Here is a 16,267-nt window from a genome sequence, read left to right as displayed (position 1 = left end):
GCAGCCACCAGTAGCAGCCACCTACAGCCACCAGTAGCACCCTCCTACAGCCACCTACACCCACCAGTAACACCCACCTACACCCACCAGTAACACCCACAAGTCCAATGACCTGTTGCCATCTTGGATGAGCCAATGACATCTTCAAGAAGACGCCAACCTATATTATTATCCCCATCTCCATGTGTGCGTGCGCCAATTGCTGGTGCTAACTTCCTTTTAAGTTGTTTGCGTCGCTAATCAACCTCCCCCCCCCCATACTCCACCGCCCGCCTAACTACCCGAGACACGCCTGACAACGCGACGGTATCTTGGGATGGAGGGAGACAGTTCCGCTAGTCTGGAGAGCAAATTGCATTTGACTCTCCTGATTTCTCGGTTTAGAAACGATGGTGTTAGTCTGTTGGTCTGCGTTCTTTGTCTACCAGGTGGTTAGTGGAGGGAGGATAGTATGGTAGACACCCCCACAGTCTGCCCTAAACACACACACACACACACACACACACACACACACACACACACACACACACACACACACACACACACACATACTCTCTCTCTCTCTCTCTCTCTCTCTCTCTCTCTCTCTCTCTCTCTCTCTCTCTCTCTCTCTCTCTCTCTCTCTCTCTCTCTCTCTCAGGGTAATTGACAGGATAGATAAGGACGGATTATTTAACACGGGTGGAACACGAACAAAGGGACATAACTTGGTACCCAAATGAGCCACAGAGACAATATAATTTTTTTTTCATTGCTAGAGTAGTTAATAACTGGAATGCACTAGGAAGTGATGTGGTGGAGGCTGACTCCATACACAGTTTCAAGTGTAGATATGATAGAGTCCAATAGGCTCAGTAACCAGTAGATTGAGGGTTGAGAGGCGGGACCAGAGAACTGAAGCTTAACCCCCGCAAGCACAACTAGGTGCGTACACTGCCAGACCTTCCTTAGTTGGTCAAGGCAATATTTCTTCAATTTTTTTTTTTGGCGGTGGAAGGGGGGGGGGGAGAGATGGTGAAGGAATAAATTTATATATGGGCAAGATAGTATGATTTATGATAGCAGGCGGGCTGTCCACCTCGCTGACACAGTGTTATGATAAGAGGCAGACTGTCCGCCTCGCTGACACAGTGTTATGATAACAGGCGGGCTGTCCACCTCGCTGACACAGTGTTATGATAACAGGCAGACTGTCCGCCTCGCTGACACAGTGTTATGATAAGAGGCAGACTGTCCGCCTCGCTGACACAGGTATGATAACAGGCAGACTGTCCGCCTCGCTGACACAGGTATGATAACAGGCAGACTGTCCGCCTCGCTGACACAGGTATGATAACAGGCAGACTGTCCGCCTCGCTGACACAGTGTTATGATAAGAGGCAGACTGTCCGCCTCGCTGACACAGTGTTATGATAACAGGCAGACTGTCCGCCTCGCTGACACAGGTATGATAACAGGCAGACTGTCCGCCTCGCTGACACAGGTATGATAACAGGCAGACTGTCCGCCTCGCTGACAGGAATACAAAGAGAGCGTCTGGGATGCTCTACGTCCGAGAGCATCCCAGACGCTGCCTAAATCGATTTGTTCTTAATTTGCTTTGTTCATTTGATGCATCACGCAATTTTTTCCTACTCTGCACCAAATGCCTTTAAGAAACAACGTGGAGGATCAAGGCCGCCTCATTCCTCCCCCAAGATTTACACACACACACACACACACACACACACACACACACACACACACACACACACACACACACACACACACACACACACACACACACATTACTGATCTGTTTACAAGTTATTCTTCTTAGTACTGTCGAGTGTGAGAGAGCATTCAGGCACATGAACCTGATAATAACACCTCAAGAACTCTCATAAATCATGTATGAACACTTACACACTTATGTATCAGCATGGACCTCCTCTAGTTCAATGGGGTCCTGAGCCATATGCCTTATCATGGTTGGGGAACAACAGATCAACAGGACGTGAGTCATCAGGACATCAGGACGTGACTTGATTCAGTCTTTCGAAAACATCTCATACCTGACCCTGTGACCCTGTGGACACTTGTGAAACTTCTCACTGGTTAAATGAATCAACAAGGGGCCGTGACGAGGATTCGAACCTGCGTCCGGGAGCATCCCAGACACTGCCTTATATGGTGATCTCTGTGTGGTCTCACTGGTTGTATTCTGGAAGCAGTGTTTTAACTTCTTAAATTGATAAATACATGGTTGTTTTTCTTTGATAATTATATTTTATGATAATTAGTGAGTACAAACACGAAATACTTATGCAGGCGAGGAGTCACAATAACGTGGCTGAAGTATGTTGACCAGACCACACACTGGAAGGTGAAGGGACGACCACGTTTCGGTCCGTCCTGGACCATTCTCAACTCAATTACCGACTTGAGAATGGTCCAGGACGGACCGAAACGTCGTCGTCCCTTCACTTTCTAGTGTGTGGTCTGGTCAACACGAAATACTTAATCGCGTGACTTATATAGAAACAGGATAGAAAGTGACAGGCTTTTGTCAGGCCCACCACAGCTCCGGCACCTATAAAATTGACACTGCATCTCTCATTGCGACCGCTCCTGTGCCAGGTAAGTCCACTACGGGCTCACCGTAGCCCGTGCTACTCTGAACTTGTTCCGAGTAGCTGAATCTATAACAACAAACTCTGCCTGATCATATGGTGGACAGTGTTTTGCATCTCTCCCTTAACTCCCTATTTTGTACTGCTTGCAGTTTATGCATGTTAGTTTTCCTTAAGATATGTAGTGGTTCTAGAGAATATTATAAATAATACATTTTTATTCAGGTAAGGTACATACATACAAGGCAAGATACAAAAGTTGATGGAGTTATAGATAGAGCTAGTACATACAATGCCTAAAGCCACTATTACGCAAAGCGTTTCGGGCAGAAATTTTTGGAAATGAAATAATATTGGAGATGAGTCCGAACTAGAGCCTTGAAGAAGTCCAGTTGTATGTTTGTGCTAAGGAGGCTGAATCTTCTTAGTTTTCCTAAGGTTACTTTGGCTTTATTTTTATTTTTTTACAATAAGTATTATTTGGAACTTTTTACATGTGAAATATTTGGAACTTTTCAAAAAATGTCATATATGGAACTTTAAAAAAAATGTCATATTTGGAACTTTTCAAAAAAATGTCATTTGAAATTTAAAAAAAAATGGCATATTTGGAACTTTTCAAAAAATGTCATATTTGGAACTTTTCAAACAATGTCATATTTGGAACTTTTCAAAAAAATGTCATATTTGGAACTTTAAAAAAATGTCATAGTTGGAATTTTAAAAAATGTCATATATGGAACTTTTCAAACAATGTCATATTTGGAACTTTTCAAAAAAGTCATATATGAAACTTTTTAAAAAAAAATGTCATATTTGGAATTTAAAAAAATGGCATATTTGGAACTAATTTCATATTTGGAATTTAAAAAAAATGGCATATTTGGAACTTTTCAAACAAATTTCATATTTGTAATTTAAAAAAAATGGCATATTTGGAACTTTTCAAACAAATTTCATATTTGTAATTTAAAAAAAGGCATATTTGGAACTAATTTCATATTTGGAATTTAAAAAAAATGGCATATTTGGAACTTTTCAAACAAATTTCGTATTTGTAATTTAAAAAAAAATGGCATATTTGGAACTTTTTGCAATGTGTAATATGGAACTTTTTGTTTGTACCTGTGAACCCTCCTACGTCCCTCATGACCTATTGGCCGGCTACCTATCCATGATGTAGGTTCCCTTCCTATCCCCCAACCCCCCTAAACCCCTTCCAAGGTGGTGGTGGTGGCTGCCAACACCCCCCCCCTCTTCCCCCCTCTCAGCACTCGACCAGGGGTGGAGGGGGGAGGAGGGGAAGCCAAGGTGTACCACTGATCCACCTTAAACAGGTTTACACCAGCCACAACTGGTTACACAAACCTGTCTCTTCACTTAACAGGACGCATTTTTAACGTAATCGACCGAACCATTACAAATGTGACGTTGTTGGCCAATTCGGTTTGCTTGTGGGGGTGGGGGGGGGGGGGGTTCATGTATTTCTGGTTAGGACAAAATAAGTTGCATTATAAGTGTCTAATATCTTGTCAATTTGACTAATGGAATAGTCGAGCCTGGCCTCGGGCCGGGCTTGGGGAGTAGAAGAACTCCCAGAACCCCATCAACCAGGTATCAACCAGGTATCAACGTCTACTGGTCTGTCTGCTTCACATTAAAGACGGATTAGCAGACCAGCAGAGACAAAAATCTGCCGTTAAGGCAGAAAATTCTGTTGTTACAGACTCTCAAACGGGAGTCCAACCCAACAGAAATGCTAACCTGCTGTGGAACATGTTCCAACTACTGATGAAAAGTCACAATCACGTGGCTGAAAAATGTAGACCAAACCACACACTAGAAATTGTAGAAACAATCGACTTGAGAATGGTCCAAGACGGACCGAAACGTCATCGTCATCCCTTCAATTTCTAGTGTGTGGTTTGGTCAACAAGTTCCAAATACTTTGGAACACGTTCTTGCTGAACACAAACAACATGTTATTATACAAATTGGAGAACTGACATTGAAACCTTGCAACAAGAACTATAATGTGACAACATGTTTCTGGTGATAAATATCATGTAGTTAATGCAAGCACTCAACAGTCAAGGTCGTCGGGTACTTAGTAACTGGGCGCCAAGTCATGTAGGAATACCAGGGAATGACATTGCAGATGAATAAAAATGTTGCCGATGAATAGAAATGAAACTAAGAATATGAATGTAGACATTTACATACCACAGAGCCTAGCGCAGATTAAGCAAATAATTAGAGATAGAGCAATGCAAAAGTTGTACAGTGACCACAACACAGCAGTTGCAACATCTGGATCTGCGGGTTGGTACAAGAATTCAACCAACTACGAACCACTTATATTGATGAAAGGGAGCAGTAGAAAAACAGAAGTACACTTACATCACATTAGGCTTGGATACCCATGTGCATGGGAAATAGGCTTACATAAGAACATAAGAACAAAGGCAACTGCAGAAGGCCTATTGGCCCATACGAGGCAGCTACTATTTATAACCACCCAATCCCACTCATATACATGTCTAACCCACGCTTGAAACAATCGAGGGACCCCCACCTACAGGTTCAAGAAGATGAGAGGAAATGTCAACACAGTGGAGAAATGCCCGACGGACCACTGGAACATTATCTGTTCCAGTGGTCTGGAACAGTATGGCCACTGGAACACTGGAATTTGTTCACCTTGCTGAACACATTCGTCATAAATACTCATACACCGCTTAAGTAATACAGGAACGAGAAACACTTTAGAGGACCAGGCATAGACTTAGGGTCCAGAACTGGAATATCCCTCCAAAATGTCTTCATTTTGGTGGTCCGTCACTACATATGGGTGGTCCATCACTACATATTGGTGGTCCATCACTACATATTGGTGGTCCATCACTACATATTGGTGGTCCATCACTACATATTGGTGGGTCCATCACTACATATTGGTGGTCCATCACTACATATTGGTGGGTCCATCACTACATACTGGTGGTCCATCACTACATATTGGTGGTCCATCACTACATATTGGCGGTCCATCACTACATATTGGTGGTCCATCACTACATACTGGTGGTCCATCACTACATATTGGTGGTCCATCACTACATACTGGTGGTCCGTCACTACATATTGGTGGTCCGTCACTACATATTGGTGGTCCATCACTACATATTGGTGGTCCATCACTACATATTGGTGGTCCGTCACTACATATTGGTGGTCCGTCACTACATATTGGTGGTCCGTCACTACATATTGGCGGTCCATCACTACATATTGGTGGTCCATCACTACATATTGGTGGTCCATCACTACATATTGGCGGTCCATCACTACATATTAGCGGTCCATCACTACATACTGGTGGTCCATCACTACATATTGGTGGTCCGTCACTACATATTGGCGGTCCATCACTACATATTGGCGGTCCATCACTACATATTGGTGGTCCGTCACTACATATTGGCGGTCCATCACTACATATTGGTGGTCCGTCACTACATATTGGCGGTCCATCACTACATATTGGCGGTCCATCACTACATATTGGCGGTCCATCACTACATATTGGCGGTCCATCACTACATATTGGTGGTCCATCACTACATACTGGTGGTCCGTCACTACATATTGGCGGTCCATCACTACATATTGGCGGTCCATCACTACATATTGGCGGTCCATCACTACATATTGGCGGTCCATCACCACATATTGGCGGAGGCAGCCACATTCAGGGTCTGGCACAGACGCCTATAATAAAATCCAACATGGCCGTCACGATAGGGGTCTGGCGCGACTCAAACCATAAATGGAGAAAACTGATTTTTTTGTGCTTTCTGTCCACTCCAGAGTGGCCCCCCCCAGCCTAGAGTACCCCCCCAGCCTAGAGTACCCCCCCAGCCTAGAGTGCCTACCCCCCCCCACCACCACCCCAGTCTAGGGTAGTTAGACCCACATGGCATGCCTTCTCCGAATTGCATGAACGAATAACCAGTGAGATGGGGATATCAGATAGACTAACATCTCTTAATTTACCCATATTCTCTTGCCCCTCGTATACAACAAGGGGGTAGCAGTACATTCCTGTGTGTATCTAAGCTATTTAATACAACAAAATAATATATTATGTTCTCGTCGCAGTTGGCTAAGCATCGTCTGTTCAAATACTTCACCATCGTGTGGAGCAACAACAGACTAGTTGCTCACACAAGCAATGGATCATAACGTTACAGTTAAAAGGTTTTACATATTGAGGTTAAAGGTAAACCTCAATATGTAAATATTGAGGTTTACCTCAGAACTTGATGGGGTTCTGGGAGTTGTTCTACTGCCCAAGCCCGGCCCGAGGCCAGGCTTGACTTGTGAGTGTTTGGTCCACCAGGCTGTTGCTTGGAGCGGCCCGCAGGCCCACATATACCTGCTTGATGGGGTTCTGGGAGTTCTTCTACTCCCCAAGCCCGGCCCGTGACTTGTGAGAGTTTGGTCCACCAGGCTGTTGCTTGGAGCGGCCCGCAGGCCCACATACCCACCACAGCCCGGTTGGTCCGGCACTCCTTAAAGAAAACAATCTAGTTTCCTCTTGAAGATGTCCACGGTTGTTCGGGCAATATTTCTGCTGCTCGCTGGTAGGACGTTGAACAAGACAAGTTAATTCCCTCCAAGATAACTTCCCACCCGAGTTTATCCTCAGGTGATGGTGTTTGGGGCCCCAGAACCTGCTTATCTCGCTACACACATTATGAATTAAACATGTAAATACAAATGTCCTCTGCCCTCTCTTCCTGTAATCAGCCTGCCTCTCCTGCCGCCACACACAGGTGGAGACTGAGTACCCACATGAGCCACAGGGACGTTAGAAGGAACTTTTTCAGTGTCAGAGTAGTTAACGGATGGAATGCATTAGGCAGTGATGTGGTGGAGGCTGACTCCATACACAGTTTCAAGTGTAGATATGATAGAGCCCATTAGGCTCAGGAACCTGTACACCAGTTGATTGACAGTTGAGAGGCGGGACCAAAGAGCCAAAGCTTAACCCCCGCAAGCACAAATAGGTTATCTTGAGATGATTTCGGGGCTTTTAGTGTCCCCGCGGCCCAGTCCTCGACCAAGCCTCCACCCCCAGGAAGCAGCCCGTGACAGCTGACTAACACCCAGGTACCTATTTTACTGCTAGGTAACAGGGGGCATAGGGTGACAGAAACTCTGGCCATTGTTTCTCGCCGGCGCCCGGGATCGACCCCGGGACCACAGGATCACAAGTCCAGCGTGCTGTCCGCTCGGCCGACCGGCTCCCTGTGCCTCTGTACAGCATGCCAGAATGTATCATTCCCAGTCATGCTCCTCTCCTCCACAACTTTTACGTATGCTAAACATTTTTATTTATATCAACTATGCTGTTGACACAAGAATGCTTGCAGTATATGACTATGCTGTCTCGTGTCTTTTGCAGCATAGTGACCTTACGTCAAGGCTCTAGTTACTTGAGCATTTCCTCATAGCTTAAATCCTCTGAGCTCAAGGACATTCGTCAAGCGAATCTACAGCTTCGGTCTAAGTTTATTTTAGGTGTGGATTCTAAACCTGGGCTCGAGGGGCAGTTGGCTTCATTTTCGACTCTCAATCTTGGATCCCGGGTTCGATTCCCGGGCGAGATAGAAGTGGTTGGGGCAGGTTTTAGTTCACCTGTTGCCTCTGTTCACCTAGCAGTAATTAGCTAACCGGAGGTTAGGCTACTATTGTGGGGTGGCATCCTAGGTAATTAGACACAAGCCTAAAGTGTGTGTGTGTGTGTATATATATATATATTCACAGGCTTCCTGTCCCAGACAAAGCGAATTGTTATAATTAGGTTTTGATCTAATATATTATACAAGCCCTTGAAGACTTCCTTATTCTTCTCAAATTGTCTATATACCTAGTCATACAAGTATGTGTGTATGTGTACGTCTGGCAACATACATACTGCATGTGTAAAGGAGCAAATGTATATGTTTATCTCTCAGAATGTTCGGTAATATGTTTATTGTTTATGATGTGTGTGTATATATGTATGAACACGATGTACTGAACGGGGTGAGAATAACTTGAGCTGCCTCGTCCCTTGGTGTGTATTTTACCTCAAGGAACTTATTTCAGTTTCCTTGTCCTGGTTCATGTGGTCTATGTGAGGAGGATTATCATCATGAGGTCATATTATCATCATGAGGTTATATTATCATCATTATAGTCATCACCCCGAGGCCCGGTCCTCGACCAGGCCTTATTTTTGTTCCTTATCCGCAGGAAGCAGCCCCGTGGCAGCTGTCTAACTCCCAGGTACCTATTTACTGCTAGGTGAACAGGGGCACCAGGGTGCAAGAAACTCTGCCCATTTGTTTCCGCCTCCACCGGGGATCGAACCCAGGACCACAGGATCACAAGTCCAGTGTGCTGTCCGCTCGGCCGACCGGTTCCCTAAACATATCCCCATCCTATCCGCCGAAAATTGCCATGGATTTCAAAATCGACGTTTTCTATGCATCAGCCTAGATAGGTTAGGTAGGTTGTTGACTAAACCACACACTAGAAAGTGAAGGGACGACGACGACGTTTCGGCCCGTCCTGGACCATTCTCAAGTCGATTGTGTCCAGGACGGACCGAAACGTCGTCGTCCCTTCACCTTCTACTGTGTGGTCTGGTCAACATATTTCAGCCACGTTATTGTGACTCCTCGTCTGCATTAGGTAGGTTGCTTGCGTTCGTCGCAAGCAACTCTTGTATATATTTTTAGATATATACAAGAGTTGTTACATGGTTGTAGAGCCACTAGTACGCGTAGCGTTTCGGGCAGGTCCCTGGAATACGATCCCCGCCGCGAAGAATCCTTGTTACAACCAAGTACACATTTTACTGTTGAGTTAAACAGAGGCTACAGTTAAGGATTTGCGCCCAGTAAATCCTCCCCGGCCAGGATACGAACCCATGACAAAGCGCTCGCGGAACGCCAGGCGAGTGTCTTACCACTGCACCACGGAGACTGTAAACCACGGTTAGCTAGAAGAGTTCAATCTTTGTACGGAGTTGCTAATTGAGGAAACGGGTGGCCGGCCATATCAACTGCTCCATCTTGGAATGTTGACGGTTGCCTGGCCAGACGACTTGCTGGAGTAAACAAGATCTTGGGGTACTTCAAGGGGATCAGTGACTGTTTAACCTTGGGGATGGACCCTTCAAGGCTTTACTCCAATCCTCACTACTGTCACCACTACATAACTAATACTGTTTCTGTAACATAACTAATACTTAATAATTAATAAATGGAATGCATTAGGCAGTGATGTGGTGGAGGCTGACTTCATGCATAGTTTCAAGTGTAGATATGATAGAGCCCAATAGGCTCAGGAACCTGTACACCAGTTGATTGACGGTTGAGAGGCGGGATCAAAGAGCCCCGAGCTCAATCTCCGCAAGCACAACTAGATAAGTACCACTACCACACAAGTACCCTTGCCACCACCACCACAACTACCCCTTCCACCAATACCGCCATACCTTTAGCCTTGTTACCACCGCTACCACCACCACTACCACCAGCACCGCCACCACCACCGCTACCACCACCACCACCACCACCACCACCACCACTACCACCACTACCACCACCACCACCACTACCACTACCACCAGCACCGCTACCACGAGTATATGACAGTAGAGACATCGTAGCGACAACATGTAGCCTACCTCAAGGTGAAGCAGATAAGGGAATGTTTAGGGCGGAGGTACCCGCAAGATACGCTTCTGGGAGAGAGAGAGAGAGAGAGAGAGAGAGAGAGAGAGAGAGAGAGAGAGCACGAGCACTAGCACGCTCTCTCTCTCTCTCTCTCTCTCTCTCTCTCTCTAACATATATCCTGCTTCAACCCATCCTCAGAATAGACAGTACGTTTTAATACCAAATGTAATAAGTACAATCCTGACTATCGACATAGTACATAAATACACTTAATCGCCAGCATCGCACCAAAATATTGTGAATGTTGCAACGCATCCTCAGAAGTGACAGTACGGTTTAATACTAAACGTAATAAGTACCATTCCTGACTGCTAGGAGTAGTACATAATTACACTTATGCCGTTACATTTAGTTACATTTACCGCCCCATATTCGGAGGATGGGCTGGAATATTAGAGTTTACCTGAAAGGCTGTATAGAAAACCACGACCTAACCTAACCTAACCTAACCTAACCTAACCTAACCTGAAAGGCTGTATAGAAAACCACGACCTAACCTAACCTAACCTAACCTAACCTAACCTGAAAGGCTGTATTGAAAACCACGACCTAACCTAACCTCACCTAATCTTGGGAGTGTAGGAGGACAAGCATGTAAAATAGTATTTATTGCTTCTTAATTGCAATTAGTACTTAACCTATCTTGAGGTTATCTTGAGATAATTTCGGGGCTTTTAGTGTCCCCGCGGCCCGGTCCTCGACCAGGCATCTACCCCCAGGAAGCAGCCCGTGACAGCTGACTAACTCCCAGGTACCTATTTACTGCTAGGTAACAGGGGCATTCAGGCTGAAAGAAACTTTGCCCATTTGTTTCTGCCTCGTGCGGGAATCGAACCCGCGCCACAGAATTACGAGTCCTGCGCGCTATCCACCAGGCTACGAGGCCCCTATAGCTATATTGATATTACAATTTTATAAAACTAATAAAACAAAACTAAAGTCTTTCAATAAATTATAAAGTAACTCGGGATATTTTCAAATTTTGTATAAAAATCCCCATTGTTTAATAAAACTGAAAAATAAATTCTTTATATTTAAAACTTGTATATATAGAATTAAACACGAAAACTTCAACCTAAAAATTTTAAGTGTATTAACAGAAAATGAGAATATATGGAGAGGTAAATGTAACAGCACAATTAAGTGTATTTATGTACTATGCAGACAGTCAGGAATGTACTTATTACATATAGCATTAAAACGTACTATCTATTCGGAGGAAAGGTTGCCTTCTTGTAGATACATGTCTCTGAATCTGTCAAAAGCGTGAGATCAATGATTCCAGCACGAATCGTCTCTATATATTAAGTTCTTGTCTAGCAAAGGAACTTGAAAAACGAACTCAACAAAAGTTCAGTTTACAGTTTTATTATGGCTTAATGCGTGGAAGTGAAGAGAATTATCAGGGTGAAAGCGTGGAGAAACGTTCCGTTGATCCCGTCAACATTTTCAAAGGCAGAGTAGAATACAATTTAGGTAGAACAACCGAATATATATAGATTCACTGCAGCCTTTGGTGTATGGTTGTATTGTATGTGGTTGTATTGTATGTGGTTGTATTGTATGTGGTTGTATTGTATGTGGTTGTATTTTATGTGGTTGTATTGTATGTGGTTGTATTTGTATGTGGTTGTATTGTATGTGGTTGTATTTTATGTGGTTGTATTGTATGTGGTTGTATTGTATGTGGTTGTATTGTATGTGGTTGTATTGTATGTGGTTGTATTGTATGTGGTTGTATTGCATGTGGTTGTATTGTATGTGGTTGTATTGTATGTGGTTGTATTGCATGTGGTTGTATTGCATGTGGTTGTATTGTATGTGGTTGTATTGTATGTGGTTGTATTGTATGTGGTTGTATTGTATGTGGTTGTATTGTATGTGGTTGTATTGTATGTGGTTGTATTGTATGTGGTTGTATTTGTATGTGGTTGTATTGTATGTGGTTGTATTTTATGTGGTTGTATTGTATGTGGTTGTATTGTATGTGGTTGTATTGTATGTGGTTGTATTTGTATGTGGTTGTATTGTATGTGGTTGTGTTGTATGTGGTTGTATTTGTATGTGGTTGTATTGTATGTGGTTGTATTGTATGCGGTTGTATTGTATGTGGTTGTATTTGTATGTGGTTGTATTGTTTGTGGTTGTATTGTATGTGTGTTGTTTGTGGTTGATGATGGAGGGGTGACAACGATTGAGGGATTGAATGCGCCGGACCCGGAACCTTTGGAGATAGATCTAGATGATTGATTGATGAAGATTAAGCCACCCAAAAGGTGGCACGGGCATGAATAGCCCGTAAGTGGTGGCTCTTTTGAGCCATTACCAGTATCAATAGATGATACTGGAGATCTATGGAGGTGCGACTGCACCCTGCGTGACGGGAGATGTCTCCCGTGTTGAGATAGATCTATTGGTGTAGATCTATTCAATCCTAAGCCACCCAAGAGGTGGCACAGGCATGAATACCCCCGTAAATCTAAGAGAGATTTGTAATAGTAATAATAGCCGACCAGGAGTCGCACGACAAGATAGCAATAGAAAACTCTTAGGAGTTATCTACACGAGACAAAGTGCCAAGTCAACACTGAACTTTATCTGTCAAATGATACACACTTCAGCACCGTATACCTCCTCAGCCGTATGAGATTGGCAGGCCCCGCGCCGACACCACTATTGTCTTTCTCAAGTGCTGATATCAGCACTCTACCCCACCGATAAGATTCTGAATCCGTCAAATTAGTTTGATGATAAACATTCCGCATTGATCATCTTGTGTGTATGGGAAGAGCACATGGATTTTGTGGGATGTTGCGATTCCGGAGCATAACCTTGAGGTTATCTTGAGGGTTATCTTGAGATGATTTCGGGGCTTTAGTGTCCCCGCGGCCCGGTCCTCGACCAGGTCTCCACCCCCAGGAAGCAGCCCGTGACAGCTGACTAACACCCAGGTACCTATTTTACTGCTAGGTAACAGGGGCATAGAGTGACAGAAACTCTGACCATTGTTTCTCGCCGGCGCCTGGGATCGAACCCGGGACCACAGGATCACAAGTCCAGTGTGCTGTCCGCTCGGCCGGCCGGCTCCCTTTTGATGTTGAAATTGAAATTGAAATTGAAATAAGTTTATTGAGGTAAAATACACACAAAGGGATGAGGTAGCTCAAGCTATTCTCACCCCGTTCAGTACAACGTCATGTTGTCGTCAGCACGTAAGATTGGGTGATGTTGGGAGTCACATGATGAAGCAGAACCACTGGTACCAGATAAAACGTTTCGATCAACTATTAAACAGTGAGGTTAATAGCCAGTGCGTACCCAAGCCGGATGCAAGTCATATCGTACATATGACGGTTCGCCGTCGAATTTGAAAGCCTAACGTTTTCAAATCAAATGTTTATTCAGATAAAAGTACATACATAGATTATATTACAAACATAATGTTGGATTTATAGATAGAGCTAGTACATACAATACCTAAAGCCACTAGTACGCATAGCGTTTCGGGCAATTTATTTTAATTTATTTATTGATATATACAAGAGTTGTTACATTCTTGTACAGCCACTAGTACGCGTAGCGTTTCGGACAGGTCCTTAATACTAATATTTCCTACGGAATATGACCCGTAAAATCGTTTAACAACCAGGGGCCAGATTCACGAAAGCACTTACGAACCTGTACATCTTTTCTCAATCTTTGGCGGCTTTGTTTACAATTATTAAACAGTTAATGAGCTCGGAAGCACCAGGAGGCTGTTTATAACAATAACAACAGTTGATTGGCAAGTTTTCATGCTTGTAAACTGTTTAATAAATGTAACCAAAGCCGTCAAAGATTGAGGAAAGATGGACACGTTCGTAAGTGCTTGCGTAAGTGCTTTCGTGAATCTGGCCCCAGGTAGCCATTCACTGCTGGGTGAACAGAGGCAACAGTTATGGATTAGCACCCCGGTCAATCCCTCCCCGGCCTGGATACGAACCCAGGCGCTCGCGAAACGCCAGGTGAGTGTCTTACCACTTCGCCACGAGGACCTGCTGACATTACCCAAGCTAATAACCTAACCTATCCAAACAGAACGTATCACAACCTAAGCTAATCTAACACATCCTAATCTAACAATGTGTAGAATGTGACCATTGTACCCCCTGTACCCACTCCCCCTGTACCCACTGTACCCCTCCCCCTGTACCCACTGTACCCCAATCCCCTGTACCCACTGTATCCCTCCCCCTGTACCCATTGTACCCACTCCTCCTGTACCCACTATATCCCACTTCTCCTGTACCCCTCCCCCTGTACCCACTGTACCCCACTCCCCCTGTACCCACTGTACCCCACTCCTGTACCCACTCCTGTACCCATTGTACCCACTCCTCCTGTACCCACTATATCCCACTTCTCCTGTACCCCCCCTCCTGTACCCACTGTACCCCACTCCCCCAAGCCACGAATACTGTTGAATGGAGCACAAGCACCATCCCAGATGGTGTGTGATGAGTTCCGCAGCGTCGTCTGTGCCACACCCTACAAGAGTACGCATCAACCCCAAGCAACCTACGGGCTCCCCATAGTCCGTGCTACTGGAACTTATTGTTCTGAGTAGCGAATCTTAAACAACAGCATCAACCCCAAGCAACCGCCGGGAGACATCTCCCGTCACGCAGGGGGCAGTCGCGCCTCCACAGATCTCCAGTATCAGCTCTTGATACTGGTAATGGCTCAAAAGGGCGGCCACCACTTACGGGCTATTCATGCCCGTGCCACCTTTTGGGTGGCTTAATCTTCATCAATCTTAGTACGACAGTTTCATGACGTTGAGAACACTGGCAAGAAGGAGCAGGATAGCGTGATATCATGGCTGGTGATTGTGGTGGTGAGCAAAGTCGCTGGATTGAAATTGAAATTGAAATAAGTTTATTGAGGTAAAATACACACAAAGGGATGAGGTAGCTCAAGCTATTCTCACCCCGTTCAGTACATCGTGTTAATACATACATAGACACACATCACAAACAATAAACACATTACCAAACATTCTGAGAGATAAACATATACATTTCCTCCTTCACAAGTAGTATGGTATCAGACGGACACACAAATACTTTTTTGGAGCCGCTGGATCAGCTGCTCCAAACTGGACGAACCAAGCGCGAACTTCGGCCGTATTCACATAACCGAGAGGAACAGAAATGATTGGGCAGCGTTTCCCTTCACCTGATGTCCCTTTTCAACTAGCAGTAGTTAAGATATCTGGGAGTTATATAGCCGCTGTAGACTATATAACCTCAAGATAACCTACATCCTGGGGATGTTTGTGCTCACATATTTGTGCTTTCGTATGTGTATGAGTGTGTATTTACTATTTGTGCCTGAAGGATCGAGCTATTAGCTCTTGGACCCCGCCTTTCTAACTGTCGGTTGTCTAATGAACTGATTCCCGAGCTATTTTTTCTCTGTATTATCTACAACATATATTTATCATACACACACACATCCCCAGGAAGCTGCCCGCGGCAGCTGTCTAACTCCCAGGTACCTATATATGATGTTGGGTGAAAAGAGGCAGCAGGTGAGAGAAACTCTTGCCTATTTGTTTCTACTAAGACCGGGAATCGAACCAGTGTGCGTGAACCGCGAATCCTGAACTCTGTCCACTCAGCCACGTGTGTTTGTACTCACCTAATTGTGAGCTGTGTGTGTGTGTGTCTGTACTCACCTACTTGTACTCACCTATTTGTGCTTGCGGGGGTTGAGCTTTGCTTTTTCGGCCCGCCTCTCAACTGTCAATCAACTGTTACTACTAACAATTTTTTTTCCACACACCCAGGAAGCAGCTCCGTAACAGCTGTCTAACTCCC

General features: G+C 44.6%; 2 protein-coding genes across 3 annotated transcripts in view; one reads left to right on the top strand and one right to left on the bottom strand.

The window, feature by feature from the left end:
• gb (solute carrier family 7 member genderblind) overlaps positions 1 to 16,267 on the bottom strand; it is a 78,757-nt gene that overhangs the window by 50,959 nt on the left and 11,531 nt on the right. The window contains exon 1 of one of the 2 annotated variants that reach the window (XM_069305216.1): positions 2,055 to 2,167. The exons of the other annotated variant lie outside the window; for it this stretch is intronic. Coding sequence (XP_069161317.1) covers positions 2,055 to 2,152 — 98 coding nt within the window. The 5' untranslated portion in view covers positions 2,153 to 2,167. Of the gene's footprint in view, positions 1 to 2,054; positions 2,168 to 16,267 lie in introns of those variants that run through there. 2 annotated transcript variants of the gene reach the window in all.
• The window catches only part of LOC138352768 (aggrecan core protein-like), a 30,739-nt gene continuing 19,261 nt past the window's right edge, over positions 4,790 to 16,267 (top strand). The window contains exon 1 of the mRNA XM_069305357.1: positions 4,790 to 4,934. Within this exon, the coding sequence (XP_069161458.1) occupies positions 4,790 to 4,934 (145 nt within the window). The remainder of the gene's footprint in view (positions 4,935 to 16,267) is intronic.

Source organism: Procambarus clarkii, chromosome 54 (genome assembly GCF_040958095.1).
Source record: "Procambarus clarkii isolate CNS0578487 chromosome 54, FALCON_Pclarkii_2.0, whole genome shotgun sequence".
Lineage (NCBI taxonomy): Eukaryota > Metazoa > Arthropoda > Malacostraca > Decapoda > Cambaridae > Procambarus > Procambarus clarkii.
This window is presented reverse-complemented; position numbering and strand designations above follow the sequence as displayed.